This window comes from Zingiber officinale, chromosome 3B (assembly GCF_018446385.1).
Source record: "Zingiber officinale cultivar Zhangliang chromosome 3B, Zo_v1.1, whole genome shotgun sequence".
NCBI lineage: Eukaryota > Viridiplantae > Streptophyta > Magnoliopsida > Zingiberales > Zingiberaceae > Zingiber > Zingiber officinale.
In genome coordinates, this window is record NC_055991.1 from 18,302,385 (window position 1) to 18,327,970 (window position 25,586).

A 25,586-nucleotide genomic window follows, 5' to 3' on the forward strand; every position below is an offset into this window, starting at 1 on the left:
AGAGTTTGTACACAGATAGGAGAGGAAGAGGAACGAAGATGAGAAAAGTTTAATTATAGATTTTAATTTTTCAAACTTAAAAGTTAAGTTTCAATAACTCCTCATTAAAACAGATATTTTTATAATTTTTTATATTTAACTTCACTTTCCTTTTCTTCTAAATAAGGTGAATAGCATAAAACCTTCCTTTTCCCCTCAAATAAAATAATAATATGTAATCTTCCTTTTCTCCCAAATAAGATAATAGCATATAACCTTGATATTCTTTCCCATCATTCCAAATAAGGACATAAAAATAGTTTACTTTCCTGCTCTAAATAGAGGGGTTGGGAACACGGCCGAGGCGCTCAATGGACATGCGGCATAAAAGAAATCTTAATTTGTATAGTAAATTAAGAATTTAAAAGAACCCTTAATTTGCACAAAGTGAGAGCACCACATAAATCTTTTACGAATTTAAATGAAAAATCTTAACTCATATATTCTGGACAAAGCTTTATGAACCATTATTTGATTTTCTATGCTCTATTTTGTTAATTTAATTTAATTTAATGTTATTTCCTCTACTATTTATTTCCTAATTCTCCCATCACATCCCTAATAAAAGATATTAGTCGGAATAAGTAAACAAATAACGCCGGTATTCTCAGAGGGCGCGATCGGGATGCCGGGGAGGCAGGTGAACCACCACGACGCCGCGCTGATGGTACCGACGCACCATCCGGCGGAGTCGGAATCGGAGTTGGAGGAGTCATGGCTGTGGGCGAAGATTAAGGCGGAGGCGCACCGCGACGCGGAATCGGAGCCGGCCCTAGCGAGCTTCCTGTACGCCACCGTCCTCTCCCACCCCTCCCTCGCCCGGTCCCTCGCCTTCCATCTCGCCAATAAGCTCTGCTCCTCCACTCTTCTCTCCAACCTGCTCTACGATCTCTTCCTCCACTCCTTATCCTCCTCCCCCTCCCTTATCTCCGCCGTCGTCGCCGACCTTCTCGCCGCCCACCAACGTGACCCCGCCTGCGCCTCCTACTCCCACTGCCTCCTCAACTACAAGGGCTTCCTCGCCGTCCAGGCCCACCGCGTCTCCCACCTCCTCTGGACCCAGAGCCGCCGCCCTCTCGCCCTTGCACTACAGTCCCGGATCGCCGACGTCTTCGCAGTCGACATCCACCCCGCCGCCCGGATCGGTAAAGGCATCCTCCTGGACCACGCCACTGGCGTCGTGGTCGGCGAGACCGCCGTCATCGGCAACAACGTCTCCATCCTCCACCACGTCACGCTCGGCGGCACCGGCAAGGTCGTCGGGGACCGGCACCCCAAGATCGGCGACGGCGTTCTTATCGGCGCTGGCGCCACAATACTCGGGAACATCCGCATCGGCGAGGGGGCCAAAATCGGGGCCGGATCCGTGGTTCTCATCGATGTGCCGCCGAGGACCACCGCCGTGGGAAACCCTGCACGGCTCGTCGGCGGGAAGGGCAAGCCCTCAAGGCACGAAGACCTACCCAGTGAATCAATGGATCACACTTCTTTCATCCAGGAGTGGTCGGACTACATTATCTGATCTCCATGGTTCTGCTCCTTTTCTCTCCCAGTCGTTTGTTATGCTACTTAGCCATAGTGGCAATAAGGTACCAAGGTCCTTTCTTCTTCTTCTTCTTCTTCAGTAGCGCCATGGTTATCTATATGAGTACCTGTTCTTCTAAAGGTGCAATTTTTCGGTTGCATCTCTCAATTATGCTTCTCTTATGATGGGATGGTTAATTAGAATAATTAAGGAGTTCTTCTGTTGTATCTTCTTCTCATTCCCTCCTTCATAGATCAATATCTGCCACTCAATACTCAATACTCACCTGTTCTTTGTCAAGTTACAAACTTTTTCTTGTATCTCTCAATTATGCTCTCTTATTCTGGGATGGTTAGCTAGAACCATGAAAGTGATCTTCTTTGAGAAATATGTTAGTGATAATGTATTTGTTATTGCTTTCTTCTTCGGTTGTTGCTACTTCTCCGTGATTGTTTTTTTTAAAGCCTGTTAGTTTCGTTGCTGCATTATCTTGAGCAAATTCATGGGCTTAGATATTGATATGCTCGATATAATTCTCTGAATGGAGCTATGAACTTGATTTTTTGTTAGTTTAAATTCAGAATGGTGCTGTACATGTTTATTGTTGGTGAAGATACGCATTTGCTAAGAAATGGTTATGATCGAGAAAGTTACTGTTAAGCACAATTTAAACGGCTTTCCGGCGATCTTGACGATCAAACTGTTAAGGGCATCACAGTGGAGTTTTATGCGTCCCGGTTACCAATTTCCTGTGCCGAAATTCTCTGTTTTCTACGTAATGCAAGCATACAATTTCCTATGCGTTGAAAGGAACAGCCCTTTTAAACCCTATCACTCTCTCGATCTCACTCACTATCTCCCTTCCGTCGCTATGCTTGCCTTCAGATCTCTCCGCGCCGTCGATCGCCTCCACCTCGTCTCCTCCCACGGCAAGCTCTCCGTGCACCACCGGTTTCCCAGAGGTTTTCCTCGCTTTTCCTTCTTCTCTGTATCTGCCGTCGTAGTTACTACTTGTGCTTCCCTCTTTCTGGATCTCAGATTTTTCGATGGAGAAGAGACCGGGAGAGTCCAACTTGATTCACCCGACTGCCATCATCCACGGCGATGTGGTTCTTGGGCAGGTTTTCCTCTGATTTTCCTTCTTTCGTTTCCTGACTATTTGATCAAACAAAAAATGAATTCAAAAGGATGCCTATTTTATGTATTTAGTTTCCCAGAGGAATAGTTGATTTTTTTCAAATTTTGCTCCACTGGGTTAAGTTTCAAACAACAAATGTACACTTACGATGTTTTACTAAATAGTCAATTAGATGGTTGTTAAGAGCTTAGCTTTTGATATTATCAGACTACTGTACTGTTTCAAACACTAAGAGTTCAAATTTCCTTTGTTCTCTGAAATGTTCATCTTGATGAATGGAAGAATTGAGAAATATTGAATGTGTATGTATCTTTCCATGTCATGAATTTCATTTAAGGCTTTATTGGGAGTTGATGATGATAATGAATGTCATTTGTAAACACTTGAAATATTTGATGAGTTTAGATGGAAAAAATCTCAAAGCTTAGATTGTAGACTTAGATAAACATTTGAAATGATATGTTTTAAACACTTTGCTTTAGATATATCTTATTGATTGTGCTTGAAAGTAGTTGATTATCTCATGGTAATAAAATCACAGAGTGGTGCTGTTGTTGGAGCAGATCTATCTGATCTTGTATATTGAATGCACATTTTGACTGGTATACTTCTTGTTAATCATATCCTAGTCGAGGATAAATCTGTGTATTCAGTTCGTCAAATCGCAGAAATCATAAATGTGATCTTCAAACAAGACTTCTAATGAACATTCATAATAGCTAGGGGCTGAATGTTTCCTGTATGTCGTTTTCCACTCATCGATCTTCAAAATCCTGTGACAAAACTGTAAGTTGGTTTCTTCTCCTTGTTATCTTCATGTTCTTAAAAGATTTCTTTCTGATCAATGTTAAATTTTTAGGTTATTGGTGATAACAACCTGATCATGGGCCGTTGTCATATTGCTACAACGGCTGCAACATTGGTGACCAGAACATTTTTTTAATAACACTCTACTTGCTGGACACGTGGTTGTAGAAGTGAGTCATGCTCTCAAGAATTTTGTTATTATATGAAATTTTTGATCAATTAACATTTTGTTTTTGTCAAAATCATTTCCTCTTTAGGATTATTGCAGTCCATCAATTTTGTCGGATTGGTTCACACTTTATACATTGATTCAATCAATCCGCAAATCGTTTCAACTGAATCGGCTTGGAATATGCAAGTTCAGAAATCCAAGTGCCTCGTGAAGGACCCTTGTTTGCTTTTAGCTAGCACCAGTTATCCCATCTTGTGAACCGATTAATCCTAGGGATGATATGTAATTTGTATTAATAATCTATCTCAGATTTTGATGAATAACAAATGAATTAAAATTAGAATATTTATGATGTAATAATTTTATCAAATGTGTAGGAGTTGACAGATCTGGAGGACGTAACACCAAGTTGAAATCTAACTAAGTCCGCGGGACCCAACAGTTGGTGCGAAGTCTAGATAGGTCCACGAGACCCGATATCTGGCGAGAAGTCAGGTTGGATCCGCGGGACTTGATAATTGGTCGAAAGGTCTGCGGACCTGACAACTAGTGGGAAGACCTGGTCGATCAAAGGAAAGTCAAACGACTACAGTTGGTAAGTAAAAGGTAAACAACTGAAGGAGAGATTCAATGAGGATGCATCAACGGTTCAGATGCTCGGAGGGGTTCTAGGCGACCAGAAGTGGATAAATTTGACGGATCAAGTTTCAACGACAAATCGCCATGTCAACAATGGTCCAGGCGCTCGGAGGGGTTCCAAGCGCCTGGAATGTGAGATCGTCACATCAACAACGATCCAGATGCCCAGACAGATTCCAAGCACCTAGAATGGGCCTATATAAAGTTCTTCTATCAGCAACTTCAGAACATTATCTGCTACAACTTTCGTTCTTAGGCGCTGATTTGAAAAGGCACCGACGATCTTGAAAAGCTGCTCGAACATCCGACGATCAAGGAACTTGAATCATTTTACCATTCATATACTAAAACTTTGTAATTCAAATATTCGAATTGATAGTGATTGCTCAACGAAAGCGATCGACGATGGCGGATCTTAGAGTAGGAGTCGTCACAGACTCTGAATCAAGTAAACTTGACCTTGTTAGCATTATTTTTATTTTCTTTATGTCGCTGTATATTCTCAATGTTTGAAAAGGCGAAAAATGCTATCCACCCCGTCTAACGTCTTAACGATTTAACACTTTCTACTAGCCATTGGGATAAATCTGAAAGTATTCTTAGCGGATGGCCCCTCAATATTTCAGATTTTTCATCTCACCATATATAATTGGAAATCAAATCATAAGTGCTTGGGACTATAATTCTGCTAGGATGACAAGGAGGTTGAACTTTATGAGACCTGAGCAAAGTCTTCTACGTTATTTACATTTAATTGTCATAATTTATTCACTTAATGCAATGGAGCCAATTAACTAAGGTGAATTCAACTAGTTAATTCACGTTAGTTTCTAATTCAATACGAAATTCGACCAATTTAATTATTAGTTTGGAAATTCAAACTTTAATTCTATCACTTGGAAAGAAATATAAGAAGAAAAAAGAAAAATAAATAAATAAATAAATGGATCGATTTCACTAACAACTTGTTTATTCGTAAGGAAAGAACAGAAATCAAAGTATACCGATAATTCCTCAAAATAAATGGTGTCAATTTATATGTTTTGATGGCATTCGATTTTCTGTTTTGTTGTTTTTAAAATTTAAAAATCTTTCAGATATTAACGGATGCCTTCTCTACCATAGTTTTAATGAATTAATAGATTAATTTTTTTTTTATAAATGATTGATATAAAAATATTAAAAGTCTTCCGTTATAAATATTTTTATAATTTATCCAAATAGTTGGTGGTAAATTTTAATCACACAGAATTGTATCTTACTTGATGTCAATTAAAAAGGTCATCTCCTAAGCTGAATACTTAGTACTAATTAAAATAAAACGATCAATTAAGAAAATCGTGTCTTAATTCGTTGCAATCACACATCATCGACGTTATGAATGATGCTGGCCTTCAAATCGGCCGATCTAAGAGACTGTTGGGCCGTAAATGGGCGGTCCATGGACGGTTAAACAGGCTACCTCACGGGATCGGGAACCTCGGTCGGCAGTATCGAAGGTAGACGGCGACGGCGGAGGCCAGCAGCAATCATCGGGGAGATGCTTCATCGATCATTTACAGAGCGCCGATTTCTCACCGGTGCAACTCGATCACGTCGTCTATTCCGTCGGCCACGGACGAGAGGTATGCCAATGGCCTTCATTTTACCTCATCCGTGCGAGTGACACTCTCAGACTTCTCATGTGCGTCTCATTCCATTAACTTTAACTCCAATCCCTCGCATTTTTATGTTTCTGCAGCAGTGAGGAAAGTGCACGGAGAATTAACTCGGAGGATTGCGGTTCGAGTACAGGCAAGTTAGCTCTTGAACACCTCGATTTAGGAGGAAATTATGCTCTTCTTTGAATCTCTAGTTATCGAATGCCACATATCTGTTTGCATCGGTTCCTCCATGAAAGTGGTATCGGTTACTGACACATGATTTGAATTATTTTGAGGAGCTTGCCATCATCGAGGCGGCAAGAATTTGTCGTCGCGTGCTAAGGCCTATGAATTGACAAACACTTTTCACGATAAGAACCGACGTAATCTCTAATGGCTGGTTGTCCTGGAAGAGTGAAAAGAGCCAATTAATGGAGAATAGATTATGCTCATAGTTGTGGTTCATGAAAGTTCCGTATCTGTTGCACCGGAGTTGCTTCTTCAAACTGGTCTCTTTGCTGAGTGATCTATCAGTAATTGTGTATCCTTGCCTATCAGTCACATGAAATGCGCATAGCCATCATAGGAGGTGGCAGCTCAAGGATGCAAACAACTGTCGTCTTGTGCCCAAGGCCTATGAATTGACTACCGGAGCAGATTCATATAGACATTTCTTGACAAGGACTTGAAGTAGTGTCCAATCTGGTCCAGTAGCATTTGACTTGACTCGACAGAAGGTCAACTATGTTAGCGTATTGATTTGGCTACGGATTGCCTGTAGTGTCGTTGACAATACTCTTACTGAACAATGTGATGATTTCTGATGTTAACTACTTCCTCTATTGATAGAGATGTTAAATAAGGACAATTTGCTGAGAGAAAAAAAAAGTCTTGTTCGTACTAATCAATTATATTTTCCAGATTTACCATTTTATAAATGGTAAGACCCCTGGGATAATAAATTCTATCTTTAACTATGGGATGTTAAATAGGTCTTCTAATTATCTATTTAATTAGAGAGCGAGAGATTTATTATAATAAAATAAAAAATTAAATTTTAATTGATATATACTTTTAGGGAAAAAAAAATCCTTTTATCTGTTAATTAATTTAACGAGGAACTATAAATTGATTTACCTACCTTTCTATGAATTGAGGACGAATTATAAAAGGTGTTATGAATGGAGTAAGGATTTTTTGGCCCATTTTTTTATATATTAGGGGATGATTCATAATATAATTACAATCGGATCGTGATCGTGATTCGGCCACAATTGATTATGATCCTTCTCTAGGTCCATATTTTTATTCAGATTATAGTTTGGGTCGGAGTGAGCGGTCAAACACTGACGAGAGATTATCGGTGGTGGTCGAGTGGCTTGACTACCGGGCGCCGAGAGGGGTGGCTTCAGGCGGCCTCCGCCTGTCTACTCTGACTGAAATTATAATTAATTATGATCAAAACCTAATCATTTAATTATAATGGTAATATCAATCATCCCCTAATCTAAGAAAAGTGAATCAGATGATCGGATCTCGTTATGAATGTAATATATATTTTTTTTTTATAGAAGAGATGCGAAATGGGATGGGGAGGCTGACCTATGGCGTTGAACATTACTTTCATGGAAGCGTGTGGTTTAGGTTAATTAGGTTGTTGTAGCTTCAAAGTTTGACTCCAATTTGAGGGCAGTTCTGTTCAAAGGAATGAAGTCAAAGTTTCAATTCAATGAAAAAGTTTCCTTGATTGTGACTAAATGGCTCGTGGAGCAAATCTTATTTTTAGACCTTAGAGTTGGCTAATTTGTAGCTCCATAGAGTTTTCTTTTCATTTAGTAAATGGCTTTTTATTAATCACGTGTTGATAAGTTTTTAAAATTATCAAATTGTATAGTATAATTTTAAAATTATCAAATCATACGTATGCATTTCTCATTTTATCCCTGATCCTGTCCGAAAACTGAATCAACGGACGCTGGACACGTGACGCTCTCCAAGCGGCTGACGTAGATCTGCTGACTATCCGCCCGGACCTTCGATGAACCTGCACAGAAGTCGGGCCGGGAAGGGGTCCCCGGCGACGACCCTCCGACGCTCAAGTCAGGCGAAGCTCAATAAGAAAGTGACTCCAAAAATCGTAGAACGCGTACCTCCGTCGAAGGATGAGAGCCTTTATATAGGGCTGTGGAGAAGCGGGTGCACACATACCGAGGTGTACACGTGTCCTTAGCCCATATCCAAGTAAAGGCCTGTTAGTGAGCTTACCTAACCCCATACTGCTACAGTCCAAGCACGTCTTCGATGGGATAGCGGAACCCACTGTCATAAGGTTTGGAGTATGGCCTAGTCCTAGAGCATGACAGCTGTCAGAAGATGTTCCTTGTCCTTCTCTCCCTACTCCATGCCGGGGCGTCCGGCCAGCCAGCACTCACATCACGTCCGACCTTCCATATGCACTAGTATGCTTAGGAGATCCTTGACAATGTGCTATGTGGGGACTGTTCGCAGTATGCTAACTTATATCTTCGCCCGAGCGTGCCATCCGCTCGGCCCTATGATCCTGTCCAGTGAGCGTCGGAACCCCGACTCCAGCCGGGGCACTTTTTGCCATCATTTAGACACCGGTGGACCGTCCGGGCGGTTGACCTACCCTTATCCGGTCGGCCACCTAGCCCTTTGACTTCCACGTGGCGTTGACTCCCCAGAACGGGAGTCCCCTGTTCTTACCGCCGGATCACTTGCCTCCCCTTCAAGTCTAGTCGAAGGAGGCGATTAGTCCGACTGACTGGACTACGAATATACCCGAGCGGTGCCTTCGCACCATTATCCTCCGCTCGGCCGACCGCAAGCATGCCCTTGTAGTCATCAACCACATTCCTTGAATCTCCTCGTAATCTGCGCCAATCTTCGACATTAACGCTGAGCATGCGCTCATTAAATGCTTCGAATGGCTGAATGACACGTGGTGCACTGTCGTCATCGTACGGAGGCGGCGGCGTGGTGCTTTGATGAGATCGAAGCGGTTCAAAATGAATGGCGTGATGTGCGCTTTGATTCCCGTGACCTGGATCCAACGGTGGAGGCCGCCCGGCCTCCACCTTATAAAATCTTCGTTTTCTCCTCCGTTGCCTCACTCCTTTCGCGTGCCCCCCGTTATTCTTCGCGTTCTAGAGCTCCGGCGATCGCATTCTCCTGCTTCCGTCGATCCCCGGTGTTCTTCCCTCGATCCTCCATTTTCCCGTAAGATCCTCCTCTTTTCTTTCTCGTTTCCGGTGCTTTCTTTGCATTTCTTTCCCCAGTTTTCGCTTCCAGGGTACTCTTTTCGCTTGCTGCCATCTTTCTTCCACCTTTCTGCCTTTTTTATTTCTCCCGCTCGGATCATAGCTAGTTCTTCTCATCCTGAAGACCAGTCCCTCGGCCCATGGTACACCACCATGCAGTCCCGATTCGACCAGCGTGATTTTGATGTTCTGAAAGATAATTTTGAAATCCCCGATGATTTTGAACTTCTTTTGGCCGGTCCCTCCGCTCGGCCACACAGGCCGCCGCGCGAAGCTTTCTGTGTCTTCCGCGACCAGTTTACTGCTGGTCTGCGTTTCCTTGTACATCCTTTCATTATAGATGTTTGTAACTTTTTCGGTGTTCCGCTCGGCAGTCTAGTACCCAACACTTTTCGCCTTCTCTGCGGGGTTGTTGTTTTGTTCAAAATCCACAACATCCCCCTCCGACCGGACGTCTTTTTTTATTTCTATTACCCCAAGCAGTCCGAGCTGGGCACCTTCATGTTCCAAGCTCGGCCCGACCTAGTCTTCTTTAACAAGCTGCCTTCTTCCAATAAACATTGGAAGGAGTATTTTTTCTATATTCGTATGCCCGATCAGGCCAATTTCCGGACCAAGTGGCAGGTCGACTTACCCCCCACTCCTGAGCTGAAGAAATTCAAGACCTGACCGGACTACCTCCATGCTGCAAACATGCTAGCCGGTCTACGACTCGACATCAATAAGCTTCTTCACGAAGGAGTGATGTACATCTTCGGTCTAAGTCCTATACGGACTCCTCTTCTGACCGGCTTCGGTAAGAATTTTACTTGGACGTTTGCTTTGATTGCTAATTGATTTTTATCCTTTCCTTTGCAGCGGACATCGTCATGGAATCGGTAATGGCCGACATTCTGAAGAGAAAGGTGGCGGCGCTCGAAGCCACGGCAGCAAAGGAGATGGAGGCGCTCGGCATCCAGCCGGTCGGCTCGCACGAAGAAGAGAACGGGACACATGCTGGGGAGTCGGCCGCTCAGGCTTCTCTCCCAGAGCCAGCGGCTGGGGCAACCCTTAGCCAAGAGCCCTCCGCTCGGGGTGACGGCTTAGCTCTAGAAGAAGAGCAGCCTCACCCGAAAAGGCGCCGAGTGGAGACTCCCGTCCGCTCAGCCACATCTGCTGTTCAACCCTCCGCCCGAGCCACTGCAAGTGCTCGCGGAAAGGCTCCGGAGATCGAAGCCATTTCGTCTGATCGGACTCCTTCGGAATGGGACGAGCCGGAGGCCCCTATTGAGGCTATTCCGGTCAGCACCCTTCCGCCCCCTCAACCAGTCAGGCGTTCAACCATCCACTATCAGTTTTCGGCGCCGGCCTCTGATCCTCTTCCGGATGCCAGTCGGACGACCCCAGATCATGGCCGCACAATACGAGTCACTCTTCATCTTCCAACTGAAGAACTGCTGCCAGAGGCCGACCAACCGACAACGCCCGAGCATACCATCACTTTGAAGGGCCCACTAGCTGAGATGTGGGCCGACGCTCGGGCACGCGTCGCGCTCATCCCCCTCCGAAATTTGGCCAATAGCCATATGCAGCAGGCCACGGGGGTAAGTTTATTTTCTCTCCCGAGTTTTGTGTGCATTCCTTCCGTTCGGCCAATAACAACTTCTTATTTCTTTTGTCAGAGATGGGTGGAGGAGATTGCTGTCTCCAACCGCCTGGCCTTGGTAGATGAAGAACTAAGGCAACTGAAGGCGGCCGTCAGTCCGTCCGGCTCTAAAGGCCCCTCCTATTCTGAGCTGCAAAAGGAGCTGAAGAAAGCTCAAGATTTGTTGGCGGCCGAGCAGAAAAGGACAGCCGATCAGGCCCATGCCTTGACCGAGTCCGAGCGACAAGTCAAGTCGCTCGACACAAAAATAACCTTGGCCACCACTCGAAAAAACACGGCCATTTCCGACTTAGAGAAGAAGAACGTGGAGGCTCGAGGCCTGGAGCAGAAGGTAAAGGAGTTGATGGAGCAGCTTGATAGAGAGAAGGCGGGCCGCTCGGCCGACGCGAACAAGCTTCAAAATCTGAAGGATTCCCTTACTGCCTCCCAAGCGGCCCTCAAAGAATATCAAGAGGCCGAGCCAAGTCGGGTCGTTGCCCTAAGACAGGGCTACATCCGCTCGCATGAATTCTCGGAGAAAATCTGCGAGCAGATGTACACAGCCTTCGACTTAGCTATGACCGCCACCACCACGTATCTGAAGTCTAAGGGTCTTCTTCCGGAGTCCACTACTATTCCGGCCGGCGATCAAGTGGCGCTCCTGGATAACATCCCCAAGGACCTTTATGATTACATTGAGTAGACGTCTTTATATGTAGTTAGGCCGCTAAAATGATCTTTTTTTTGTACTTAGGCCGCTCGACCTAAAGTTTTAATTTTAATGCAATGTTTTCCTTTCGCGTACTTTGTCCTTTTGCTCGTTGATGTGTGTTGTCCGCTCGCCTATTATCACACCTCTGGTATTCGAAAGGGGCTTTTACGAAGTATTTGGCGTTGCCCTTCCGCTCGGCTAAATATGTAATATTTCGAATACGTAACATTCCGCTTTAATATTAGAGATCGCTCGTTAAACACATATGAAGTACCTTTGGGTACTAGGACGAGTGGAAAGTATAGACGATCGAACGATATTGACAGCGAGTTTCTTGGACAATTACATCCTTTTTATTGGCCTCTTCCGCTCGGCGGGTTTATAGACGCCGGCTCGTCTCTCGATTTTTAACGTCGGAGCTCGATGGTCTTCCGCTCGGCAGGTTTATAGATGTCGGCTCGTCTCTCGATTTTTAACGTCGGAGCTCGACGGTCTTCCGCTCGGAGGGTTTATAGACGTCGGCTTGTCTCTTGATTTTTAACTTCGGAGCTCGACGGTCTTCCGCTCGGAGGGTTTATAGACGCTGGCTCGTCTCTCGATTTTTAACGTCGGAGCTCGACGGTTTTCCGCTCGGAGGGTTTATAGACGCCGGCTCGTCTCTCAATTTTTAACGTCGGAGCTCGACGGTCTTCCGCTCGGCGGGTTTATAGACGCCGGCTCGTCTCTCGATTTTTAACGTCGGAGCTCGACGGTCTTCCGCTCGGAGGGTTTATAGACGCCGGCTCGTCTCTCGATTTTTAACGTCGGAGCTCGACGGTCTTCCGCCGGAGGGTTTATAGACGCCTGCTCTTGATTTTTAACGTCGGAGCTCGGCGGTCTTCCGCTTCGGCGGGTTTATGAACACCGCTCGTCTCGATTTTAACGTCGAGCTCGACGGTCTTTCGCTCGAGGGTTTATAGACGCCTCGTCTCTCGATTTTAACCGGAGCTCGACGGTCTTCCGCCGGAGGGTTTATAGACGCCGTCTCTCGATTTTTAACGCCGGAGCTCGACGGTCTTCCGCCGGGAGGTTTCGGCTCGTCTCTCGACTTTTAACATCGGAGCTCGACGGTCTTCCGCTCGGAGGGTTTATAGACGCCGGCTCGTCTCTCGATTTTTAACGTCGGAGCTTGACGGTCTTCCGCTCGAAGGGTTTATAGACGCCGGCTCGTCTCTCGATTTTTAACGTCGGAGCTCAACGTCCTTTAAGGCTAACTTTAACCCTGCCGTTCGGCGAAACCATGTGCCATCCTTAATCGTTTTTTTCTTCCTGCATTACAAATACATAGGCGACCAAAGTACATGAGAAATTACATTAGCGCACCTCTCATCCCGCTCGATACGGCTGGAGATGATTGGCGCTCCATGGTCGATCTAGCTGCCGCCCGTCTGCATCATCCAAATAATAAGCACCCGAACGGAGCTTTTCGATGATTTTGAAGGGGCCCGCCCAAGGAGCTTCCAGCTTGCCAACGTCGCCGACCGACTTTACTTTCTTCCAGACAAGGTCGCCGACATGAAATGATCTGGGGATTACACGCCGGTTGTAGTTTTGCTTCATTCGTTGACGGTACGCCATTAGCCGGACGGACGCCTTGGCTCGCTCCTCATCAACCAAATCCAGCTCCATGTTCCTCCGCTCGGCGTTGCCCTCATCATAATTCTGGATCCGGACGGACTCGACACCGACTTCGATAGGAATCACCGCTTCACCGCCGTATACCAAATGGAAAGGCGTGACGCCCGTTTCTTCCTTTGGGGTGTTTCGGATGGCCCATAGGACGCCCGGCACTTCATCTACCCAACTTCCTCCCAAATGGTCGAGCCGAGCGCGCAGAATGCGAAGAATTTCCCGATTGGTTACTTCAGCTTGACCATTGCTTTGGGGGTATGCTACGGACGTGAAGTGTTGCTCAATGTCATAACTTTTACACCAATCCTCAAGCAACTTTCCAGTGAATTGTCGTCCGTTGTCAGAAACCAGTCGGCGAGGGATGCCGAACCGACAGATGATGTACTGCCAAATAAACTTCTTGACTATCTGCTCGGTGATCTTGGCTAGTGGCTCGGCCTCCACCCACTTGGAAAAATAATCGACCGCTACTAATAGAAATTTCCGCTGCCCAGTTGCCATGGGAAATGGACCCACAATGTCCATTCCCCATTGGTCGAACGAACAGGACACAGTAGCTGCTCTCATTTCTTCCGCCGGTCGGTGTGAGAAGTTATGATACCTTTGGCAAGAAAGGCACGTCGACACGGTCCGAGCGGCGTCTGCTTGTAAGGTTGGCCAGAAGTATCCGGCCAGAAGGATCTTCTTAGCCAGCGATCGTCCACCCGGATGCCCTCTGCATGATCCTTGATGTACTTCTTGGAGGATGTACGCCGAGTCTTCCGAGCTCACGCATTTCAACAGCGGGTGAGAGAAGGCCTTCTTGTATAATTGATCTCCAATGAGTGTGAACCGGCCGGCTCTCCTCCTTAACAGCTGGGCTTCATCCCGATCGGACGGTGTGGCGCCCGAGCACAAAAACTCCATGATGGGTGTCCTCCAGTCGCTCGAAAACGTGAGGCCCTCCATCCGGTCGACGTGCGCCACCAAAGCTACTTGTTCAATTGACTGCTGGATGGCGATCGGCGTTATTGAGCTTCCAAGTTTGGCTAACTCATCGACCGCCTGGTTCTCTGTTCGGGGTACCTTTTGGATAATAACCTCTCTGAAGTCGGCCTTGAGTTTTTCAAAGGCTTCGGCATAGAGTTTGAGTCAAGCGTTGTTAATCTCGAAGGTACCTGTGAGCTGCTGAGTGGCCAACTGAGAGTCTGAATGCAGCATCACCCGTCCGGCCCCTACATGTCGGGCGGCCTGTAAGCCAATAAGGGCTTCATACTCTGCCTCATTATTCGTAGCTCTATAATCAAGCCGAACGAATAGATGCATCTTCTCTTCTTGGGGAGAAAGCAATAATACACCAATACCACTCCCGAGCCGAGTGGCCGATCCGTCCACAAATATCTTCCACATGGCTTCGGGTTCTGACCTTTGTACTTCGGTGATAAAATCCGCCAAGGACTGCGCCTTTATCGCCGACCGGGGCTAGTATCGAGCGGGATGGAGAGCCTCTGATCGGGTCGGGTGAATCTGCACTTCCTCTTTTTCTTCATAGATCAAAGAGGGTGGCTTTTCAGTGATAGCGTTTACCTCGATCCGGGGCGCTTTCCGAGCGGCATTGGCTTCTGCTCGGACCATCTCGACGTAGCATCGCCGAGCTGCTAGTTGATCTCCCCATACTTCTCCCACTTTGTCCTCCACGGGGAACTTGATCTTCTGGTGGAAGGTGGAGACGGCCGCTTGAAACTCGCTGAGCGCCGGTCGTCCCAAAATGACGTTGTATGATGAGGGAGAGTCGACCACCACGAAGTTTGCCGTCCGCGTCCTTCTGAGCGGCTCCTCTCCCAACGAGATAGCAAGTCGGATCTGTCCGACTGGCTGAACTTCGTTGCCCGTAAACCCATACAGGGGGGTCGTCATGGGCAGCAGCTCGGCTCGATCAATTTGTAGTTGGTCGAAGGCTTTTTTGAACATGATATTGACCGAGCTCCCTGTGTCAATAAAAACGCGGTGGATAGTGTAATTGGCTATTACCACTTTGATGAGGAGAACGTCGTCATGCGGCACTTCGACTCCTTCCAAATCTCTGGGCCCGAAGCTTATCTCGGGTCCGTTCGCCCTTTCCTGACTACAACCGACTGCATGGATTTGGAGCTGCCTGACGCTAGCTTTCCTTGCTCGGTTAGAGTCGCCTCCGGTCTGACCACCAGCTATGATGTTGATTTCACCTCGGGAAGTGTTGTTTCTATTCTCTTCTTCCCAAGTAGACGGTCTGGACCGCTCCCTGGACATCCGAGGATTGTCTTCACGCCTGAGAGTATGCTGCCGTTCGGGAGTCCGTCTCTGTCGGCGATCAGCTATAGTCCGATCGGCTCCGTGAGTTCTCTGTCGCCTGTCGGACGATGGTGATCGACGGCCACCACTCCGGGGAACGGGATGGGCAATCAGGGGAAGACTCCGACAATCTCTGGTATTGTGCGTGTCCGTCCGGTGGAATGAGCAGAACATGGGGGTCCACTTCTTTTTTGGCTTGGGCCGCTCGGCTGCAACTTCTTGGACATGGGACCTAGCATGGGGGGAGCGGATTGCTTCGGACCTTGGTCCTCTGGGTGGCTGATGAGCAACGTGCGGCTTCCGTTCAGTAGGAGGAGCCCGCTCGGTTGGAGTTTCTTAATTTTTTCCGGGCCGCTTGGGCTTCCTCCACGTTGATGTATTCGTTGGCCCGGTGTAGCATATGGTCGTAGTCCCGGGGCAGTTTTCGAATGAGTGATCGGAAGAAATCCCCATCCACGAGGCCTTGTGTGAAGGCATTCATCATGGTCTCCGAGGTGGCTGTTGGAATGTCCAAGGCCACATGGTTGAACCGCTGGATATAAGCTCTGAGCGACTCTCTTGACTCTTTCTTGATGGCAAACAAGCTGACACTCGTCTTCTGATAATGCCGACTGCTGGCAAAGTGGTGGAGGAAGGCCGTACTGAAGTCTTTGAAGCTTGTGATGGATCCGTCCGGCAACCTCCGAAACCACCGTTGAGCCGATCCCGAGAGGGTGGTAAGAAAAACTCGACATTTAACCCAGTCTGTGTATTGATGAAGGGTAGCGGTATTGTCGAACTTACCCAAATGATCATCCAGATCGGTGGTCCCATTGTATTCACCGATCGCCGGAGGCACATAGTGCTTTAGCAGAGGGTCCTTCAAGATGACCTCTGAGAACTGACGATTGACCCGCTCGGGCGAGGCGTCCGCTCGGGGGGCTTTACCTTTTCTATTATCCCGCATTGGTACTTCATCTGACGAAGAGCCTCTATCGCGATTAGCTGCTACGGCTTCAGGAGGAGTGCGGAAGAGAGCTCGATGGAATGGAACCGTGGCCTGTGGTGCTTCCGCTCGGCCACCTGATGCTGATGTGGCTTGCTGCTCAGGCCGCTCGGCTGGTGCCTTCTGTTTTTGTTCCACAAGCTTAGTGGCCCTCGACTCGATTAGAGCATCGAGTTCTTCCATGGAAAGCGTCACCGTGTGCTGTCGTCCAGCTTCGTCCATTGCTTCCGATCGGATTCAGGAGTGTTCCCACAGACGGCGCCAAATTAATCCCGTCCGAAAGCTGAATCAACGGACGCTGGGCACGTGGCGCTCTCCAAGCGGCTGACGTAGATCTGCTGACTATCCGCCCGGACCTTCGATGAACCTGCACAGAAGTCGGGCCGAGAAGGGGTTCCTGGCGACGACCCTCCGACGCTCAAGTCAGGCGAAGCTCAATAAGAAAGTGACTCCAAGAATCGTAGAACGCGTACCTCCGTCGAAGGATGAGAGCCTTTATATAGGGCTGTGGAGAAGCGGGTGCACACATACCGAGGTGTACACGTGTCCTTAGCCCATATCCAAGTAAAGGACTGTTAGTGAGCTTACCTGACCCTATACTGCTACAGTCCAAGTACGTTTTCGATGGGATAGCGGAACCCACTATCATAAGGTTTGGAGTACGGCCTAGTCCTAGAGCATGACAGCTGTCAGAAGATGTTCCTTGTCCTTCTCTCCCTACTCCATGCCGGGGCGTCCGGCCGGCCAGCACTCACATCACGTCCGGCCTTCCATATGCACTAGTATGCTTAGGAGATCCTTGACAATGTGCTATGTGGGGACTGTTCGCAGTATGCTACCTTATGTCTTCGCCCGAGCGTGCCATCCGCTCGGCCCTATGATCCTGTCCATTGAACGTCGGAACCCCGACTCCAGCCGGGGCACCTTTTGCCATCATTTAGACACCGGTGGGCCGTCCGGGCGGTTGACCTACCCTTATCCGGTCGGCCACCTAGCCCTTTGACTTCCACGTGACGTTGACTCCCCAGAACGGGAGTCCCCTGTTCTTACCGCCGGATCAATCCCTATAAGTAGATTGATTTTTTTTATTAATCAAATAAATTTTACTCTATATCAAAAAATTAAAATTTTGAGTAAATCAGTCGACTCCCCTGTTCTTACCGCCGGATCAATCCCTATAAGTAGATTGATTTTTTTTATTAATCAAATAAATTTTACTCTATATCAAAAAATTAAAATTTTGAGTAAATCAGTCGACTGATTTATTTTTTTTTATCAAAATCATTTTTAGATAAAATCTGTTGATGGATTAAATAATTTCGGATTAACATGAAATTAGTTTTTATACATTCGACTATCTCTCCTAATTATATCGATGTTCTAAAACATCAATTTGACTTAACATATTAAGAAGTGATTTTTTTTTAAATTGATATGTTCGAAAAATTCAATTCCTATTAAAAAAATCACTACTCTCAATATACTAGATCAAATTAGTATTTGAGAACCAAATGACCTCGCATTGACATGAAATGTCTACTTCTTGTTATATTCATGTTCTCAAATACCAATTTTATCTAATATATTAAGAGCAGTGATTTTTTAAATATGAATTAAATTTTTCGAAGATATCCGTGTTCAAAAGATTATTTTCTTAATATATTAGGTCAAATTGACATTTAAGGACATGAATATAATCAGGAGAACTAGTCAAACACATAGGAACTAGTTTCATATTAATCCGACGTTGTTTGGTCCATCAACAAATTTTACTTAATTAAAATCGACTTTGATAAAAAAACAATGACTAATTTGCTCAAAATTTTGACGTTTAAAATTTTTTCAAATACATTTATGTTAAAAAAATTACTGGTCTAAGAATTATGTCAAATTGATATTTGAGGCATGGATAAAATCATAAGAAGTAAAAGAATATACAATAGCTAGTTTCATGTCAATTTGAGGTCATTTAGTCCATCAGTCGATTTTAGGCAAAATCGGCTGATAGACCAAATGATCTCGGATTGATATGAAACTAGTTCCTATGTATTTGGCTGCATCTCCTAATTATATACATGCTCTCAAACGTCAATTTGACTTAATATATTAAGAGCAATGATTTTTTGAATATGAATGTGTTTAAAAACTTTAATTCGTGTTAAAAAACTATTGCTCTCACTATATTGGATTAAATTGGCATTTGAGGGCATGAATATAATTAGGAGAGATAGACGAACAAATAAAATTAGTTTCATATCAATTCGAGTCCGAGGTCATTTGGTCTATCAGTTGATTTTGTCCAAAACAGGTTGATTGATCAAATGACCTCAGATTGATATAAAATTAGTTCATATGTGTTTGTCTACCTCTCTTGATTATATCCATGCTTTCAAACGTCAATTTGACTCAATATATTGAGAGCAGTGATTTTTTAAACATGAATATATTTGAAAAATTAAATTCGTGTTCAAAATATCATTGCTCTCAATATATTTGATCAAATTGATGTTTAAGAGTATGAATATAATCAAGAGAACTAGTCGAACACATAGGATCTAGTTTCATATCAATCCGATATTTTTTGGTCCATCAACTAGTTTTGGGTAAAATCGGCTGATGGACTAAATGACATCAGATTGACATGAAACTAATTCCTATATGTTCGTCTATCTCTCCTGATTATATTCATACTCTCAAATATCAATTTGACCCAATATATTGAGAGCAATAATTTTTTTGAACACGAATTAAATTTTTTAAACACATTCGTGTTAAAAAAAATTACTGTTCTCAATATATTGAGTCAAATTGATATTTGAGGGTATGACTATAATCAAGAGAGGTAATCAAATAGATCCGGTGATAAAGGGGGGTCCATTAAGTGCGGGTCAAAGGACAGACAGATCAGCTGACGTGGAGGTCAAAGTTAAGGTGGCCAACGCCAAAGTGGTCAACGCGAGGATGTCAAAGGGCTCACCTATGTTGGCCTAGCGGAGGTTGACTACCATGGCCGATTGGTGTGGGCAGTGTCTGATCGACAAGAGACTTGTCCGAGCTGACCCCTAGCCAACTTGGCATAATAGGGCAGGATCGCCAGACGCTAAGTGAGGATCGACAGAAAACTAAAGTCATCGAAATGCTTGCTCAAGCGGAAGGAGACAAGCTACTATATCTAATCACCATAAGGAAGAACAGCCGAGGCCGACCGAGGGGAAGAGTATCAGCCGAGCGGCTTCTTCGCTCGGCCGATTAGAGGGATCATTGACGTGTCTCGGGATACCCTTTTGGGAGATAGTGATACTGACACAGGGCATGGTCAACAGGCGGATCGTACGACAGAAGCTTCTACTCTCTTGTCAAGGATATGCATGCCCTGTTAAGGTACGGTGTTAGAGGCACTTTCTTGACCAGTTGGAGAACGTGCCCATATCTCGAGAGAAGTGCGCACATCACACACTAGGGCATTATATAAATGGGATCCACACGCCGACGGATGCACACATTATTCACTATTTTTGCCTGTGTCTACTATTGCTTCACTTCTTCCTCTTTCCGATAACTGATTTGAGCATCGGAGGCCTAATGCCGGGGACCCCTTTCCTGACTTAGCATTGACGTTTCTTATGTTGTAGAGCAGAGCGGAGTCTATATCTAGTTAATGCGATAGTCATATCTCCAACTAATCATCTCTATGATTTTCAGACATAATCATATAAAAATTATTTTTATATCAATTAAAGATCATTTGATCCAGTAACTAATTTTATCTAAAATCAATTTAGATTAAAATTTCGATATTTCAATCGACTGATTTTATTTAAAATTTTGATATTTCAGTTAAGAGTAAAATTAAAAAATAAGTCGAATAGGGATAAAATAGGAAATGTATATATAATTTGATAATTTTAAAATTACCCGTGATTTATAAATTTTAAAAATTTACCTATTTGTTCCAAAAGAGCCGTTTAATAAAAGCAGAGTGTGAAATAGCATGCATTTTCTAGAAGAAACAGTTCATGGAAGAAGGTTGGTTAGAGTGAAAGGAGATAAAGAAAAAGGCACAGATGTCTTGCTGCAGGACAAAGCTACCATATTCCTTTCGTGTGCTAGGCAAACTCTCCCTGTTTCTCCTGTCCTGAGATCAGGCTTGGCCTAACGAAAGGGACCTTCCCCATTTGTCACAGGCACAGAAATTAGAGACACCAAGTCAATGTTCCCAGAGCTATATTTTATAATTTTCTTTATTATGCATTCATTGAATCGAAACTTTTATGAGAGCAAATAAAAGATAGTTTATCTGAATGTTGGCACGTTTAAGGATAATTATTTTGTGATCTATCTATAGACGACTTTAAGCAGCTGAAGCAATATTCCTTTGGCTTTTGAAAATGACCTGACCGGAGTTGTAAACAGCAGAAGTGGAATAGCGCAATCGGCACACAAGTCACCCTGTGAGTTCGCCACTTCGGACTGAACATCTCTTAGTGATATCCAGCCAGATGACAACTTAATAATGCTACCTCTGCTTTTTTTTATAGAGTTGTCCATCTCGTAGCTAGTAAAATATATTTGGGCAACGCTGAGGTGATAAAGGGGTATCCAGATGACAACTTAATAATGCTACAACAGTGTCTCGGCTCTGCTTTTTTTTATAGAGTTGTCCATCTCCTAGCTAGCTAGTAAAATATATTTGGGCAACGCTGAGGTGATAAAGGGGATCCATTAGGTACGTATCAAACGACGGAGATAACAGTTAACATAAAAGTCAAAGTTAAGGAAGTCAACGACAAAGAGCCAGATGTTGAGAGGCCAAGCGGATCTATCCTACAGTGGCCGATCGGGTATGTATTGCCCGATCGGCAAAAGACCGGTCCAAGCGAAGCGCCCGTTCAGTCAAGATCATCAAACAGTCGTCACAAAGCAGAGGAACATGCGTATGACCGGAGCGTTAGTCCGGTCGGGCGGAAACAAACTATCGAGACCTATCATCACGCGGAATAGTAGCTGAGTCTGGCCGAGTAGAGGAGTACTCAGCCAAGCGACTATCCCGCTGAGCAGATGGATCATTGACGTATCCTTCAGGGAGATAGCATCGCTGACGCAAGATATGGTCAACGGGACGAGCGGATCGTACGACGGAAGCTTTTACTGTTTTGTCAGGGATATGCATCCCCTATTATGGTATGATGTCAGAGGCACTTTCCTGACATGTCCTTTCATAGGACAAATTGAAGAACATGTCCATGATCAATTGGAGGGTGTGCCCACGTCGCAAGAGAAGTGCGCACATTGCACACCAGAGTACTATATAAAGGGGGTCCATACACCGACAGAGATACACATTATTCACTATTCATGCCTGTGTCTACTGTTGCTCCATCTCTTTTCTCTTTCTGGTGACTGACTTGAGTGTTGGAGGGTCAACACCGAGAACCCCTTCCCTGGCTAAGCAATGGCGTTTCTTGTGTTGCCGAGCGGAGCGGAGTCTATATCCAGTCAACGCAGCAGCCACATCCCCAGCTTGCCATCCAGTCAACGCAGCAGCCACATAGCCGACATCTGAAACACAAAGATGGAGGACGTTGGACGACTCGCCACGGTTACTTTAACAAAGAAGGAGTTAAATATGCTGATACAAGCACGAATGGCAAAAATAGTAGAGCAACAACAGCAACAGTTGATGGCCGATCGCCAGGTACAGGAGCCCGCGACCTCAGCAGCGGGTCATCAAGCCGGATATGGAGATCGAGCGGAGCATATATCCATTCGAGGACAAAGTAAGAAGCTGACCGACACATACGGAGATGTGCCTCACGCGTCAATCCCCTTCCATCGAGCACTGTTCCACACTTCAGTAGAAGAGCTAAGCCGAGCGGATAAGAAACGAGGATCTTTCTCGGACGACATGCCCATTCAGGACGCGCATAAATGGAAAGCACTAAGGAATGATGATTTGCCCAAGCGGATCAATCAACAGTTTTCTTAAGGAATCTTGGACGATTCTCTGCCAAAGCACTACACCCTGTTGACGATCGGTGAGTACAACGAAACGATTGATCCGGACGACCACCTGACCCAGTTTGATAATGTAGCCACACTTCATCAGTATACCGATGGAGTGAAGTGTCGAGTCTCTTGGAGGATCTTGTATGGCAGGCTAGAAGGGGGGTTGAATAGACGTTGCCCCCAATTGATCACTTCCTACATATTCGTTAGTTGCGCAGTGGAATAATACAAAAACAAATATGAATACAAAAGACTAAGACTAAGAAAGTAAATGCAAACTGCTAACACGTCAATGTAACATAGTACGAAATAACTTGCTTCTACTCTACAGTTGTTCGTAAGGTGGACAATCCCTCAATCCGTCAGTGGATTAGCCCTCGGAAACTCCGGCTATCTCAAGTCGCTCCTTGTGGGTAGAGAAACTTCACCACAACGCTCATCAAGACCTCTTGGATTACACAAGCACTTGAGAACTTTGGTGACTACTAATTAGGGTTGACCACCTCTGATTTCGCCACCTTGGCCGATCATCCCAATCTCCTTCTTATAGAGCTTGGAAGAAAACAACCCTGCTGTTTTGCTACCAGTCGACTGGTCCTTGCAGCAGTCGACTGGTGTCAGCCCAACAGTTCTCTCAACGGCTCTCTACCAGTCGACTGGTTCATGGACCAGTCGACTGATCCCAGTCGTTTCGGGCACAAAAGCTCTCTGTGCTCTACCGCAGTCGACTGATTCCAATACCACTCAACTGGTACAACCCTAAACCTAGAGTTTCCCATCCCGAGTACATTTCTCTCAGCACTCGGACCCTCACGACTTATTTAACTCTTCTTCGCAGCTTTGACCTCTTGCCTTCAAGCTTACTTCCTTTGGCTCTCGTCCCTCGGATGCATCCAAGCCCGCGGCTCGTCCCAATGCCATCTTTCGCTTATGCCTTGAAGTCGCTTCCCTTGGCTCTTGCCTTCAAGCCTTCTTCCTTTGGGTTTCGTCCCTCGGATGCATTCAAGCCCAGAGCTTGTCTCAATGTCATCCTTCGCGTATGCTTCTCTCGGCTCTTGTCCTTGCTGCCTTATCTGTGGACCCTCGGATGCTCCATCCTTCACCGGACCCGAAGCCATCAAGCTAAGTCGTATGTGTGTCCTGTAAACTTGCACACTCACATACAGATATCAAATAACGAGGGTAATCCTAACTTAAACCCTTTACCCAAACACCAAAACACATGGTCGTACGGACCATTGGGATTGCTCCAACAATCTCTCCCCTTTTGATGTTTGACAATACGTTTAAGTTAGGAAAAATAAATAGCAAATAACAATGCTAATAACAAATGGACTTACATTGCCAAGGCTATACACTTAGACTTACATCGCCGAATGGACTAACATTGCCAATGCTACATACTTAGACTTATACCGGCGAATTTAAATGCAAACATGCATTGGAACCTATCACAAGGCTCCCATTACGCAAAGACACTAAAAGTTTTCCCAAATAAACCTTACTTCTCCCCCTTTACCTAACATTCAAAAAGCTCTCTAACAATATCTCAATTGTTGAAAACTTGTTATCCAAACTAACCCTAAACTCATGTATTTATCCCCTATGGATCTCATACACCTAAATGAGTTGACCTGGTCAAAATCAACGCGAAAAATACTTTCAAGCTGGTATCAGTCGACTGACCCCAAGTACTACTCGACTACCGCCTTCGACACAACCTTAAATAAGCATTCTGTGATCGAAAAACACTGTTACTAGTCAACTAGTATCGGTACTAGTCGACTACCCTCATTAAAATGAGCTTACAAAGATATTTTGTGCTAAAAAATACTATTATTAATCAACTGGTATCTGCACCAGTCGACTGGTACCTTATTTTTACAAAAATTAGCCTTTTCTAACCAACTTCAGAAATGCACCAGAAATTTCACATAGCTCTAAAAATTCTCAAATTTTATGGAGATGTCTGTTTTACCAGTGTCTACTTGGAAAAATACATTACAGAATGTATCTATCACCAATCCTAAGATTGACACAAAATCCAAAACTAGCTAAATGGTTCAATTGAACCTTGACCTAAAGTCCTAGTTTTAGCTTCTTCTTAATGTATTTGCTCATAGTAACCCATAATGCATCCCTAGCATTGGTTTATATGACATCTATATATCCAAAATCAATTATTATGCAATATGACCCCAAATGTCATATTTCTTGCATGAAACACATCCTATATGTGTCAAATCTCTAGGTTTGAGACTCAAGTCCGTCTCTAAACCATTTGACACACTTCATGGCTCCTCTAGACTTCCAAGTAAAATCCACTTAAGATCCATTTGTCATGGGTCCCAAATTGACTCTTTGAGCTCCCCTAGAGCTCTTAACCTTAGCCACTTCCTTAGGTGATTCATTCACAATCGCTAGGCCACATCGGTGCACCTCTGGTGACACTTGGTCTATAAAGTTAACATTTTTAACCTTGGACACCTTGTCCTTGGTTAACTTCTTCTTACCATTAAATGACTTTCTCTTGCCCTTTATTGGCTTCTCCCTACTATAGTCATATGCAACCCTATCATAAGACTTTCCCTTAGCATTGGAGACATTAGATCGGTATCCCAAACCTGATCTATCATTGTTGTATTTTTGACTACCCAACACCATACCTAAACCCTTAGATCCAACATTGAATCTATCTAGGGGTTTTTCCAAACGATCAAGCTTTGCCTTTAAAGATGGATTCTCCATTTCTAGGTTCCTAAACCTAGAGTCAACATGTCCACATTGGGCATTCCTAGACCTACTCATTTTTCTAGGCATATGTCTTCCCTTCTTTGGATTTTTGCCTAGATTCTCCTTAGGTCTACCATTTATAGATTTATCATGCATAGGTCTTCTAGGGTTATGTCTAACATTTACCGTATTCCTATCATGATATCTAAATCCGAAATTTTGCATGGGTAAATAATGACAATTATTTCTATCATGCATGGAGGAGTTTAAATTTAAATTAACCTTTAAGTTAGGATATACC

At 44.8% G+C, this 25,586-nt stretch overlaps 1 protein-coding gene across 14 annotated transcripts; it reads left to right on the forward strand.

The window, feature by feature from the left end:
* Nucleotides 1-605: 605 nt before the first annotated feature.
* LOC122056030 (probable serine acetyltransferase 1) lies at nucleotides 606-4,026 on the forward strand. Of its 14 annotated transcripts, none has more exons than XM_042617771.1 (6): nucleotides 606-1,628; nucleotides 2,146-2,685; nucleotides 3,244-3,304; nucleotides 3,371-3,488; nucleotides 3,562-3,679; nucleotides 3,767-4,026. In XM_042617771.1, exon 1 carries the CDS (start codon nucleotides 665-667, stop codon nucleotides 1,559-1,561), a length of 897 nt encoding a protein of 298 aa, XP_042473705.1. In that variant the 5' UTR covers nucleotides 606-664; the 3' UTR covers nucleotides 1,562-1,628; nucleotides 2,146-2,685; nucleotides 3,244-3,304; nucleotides 3,371-3,488; nucleotides 3,562-3,679; nucleotides 3,767-4,026. The 14 variants fall into 14 exon arrangements, with proteins under 14 accessions (XP_042473705.1, XP_042473706.1, XP_042473708.1 ...); XM_042617772.1 differs by having other exon boundaries at nucleotides 3,422-3,488; XM_042617774.1 differs by having other exon boundaries at nucleotides 3,426-3,488.
* The last annotated feature ends 21,560 nt before the right edge of the window (nucleotides 4,027-25,586 follow it).

What these genes read in the sequence shown, in the direction of transcription:
- LOC122056030 (XM_042617766.1), top strand. Translation starts at nt 665, where the DNA reads ATGCCGGGGAGGCAGGTGAACCACCACGACGCCGCGCTGATGGTACCG.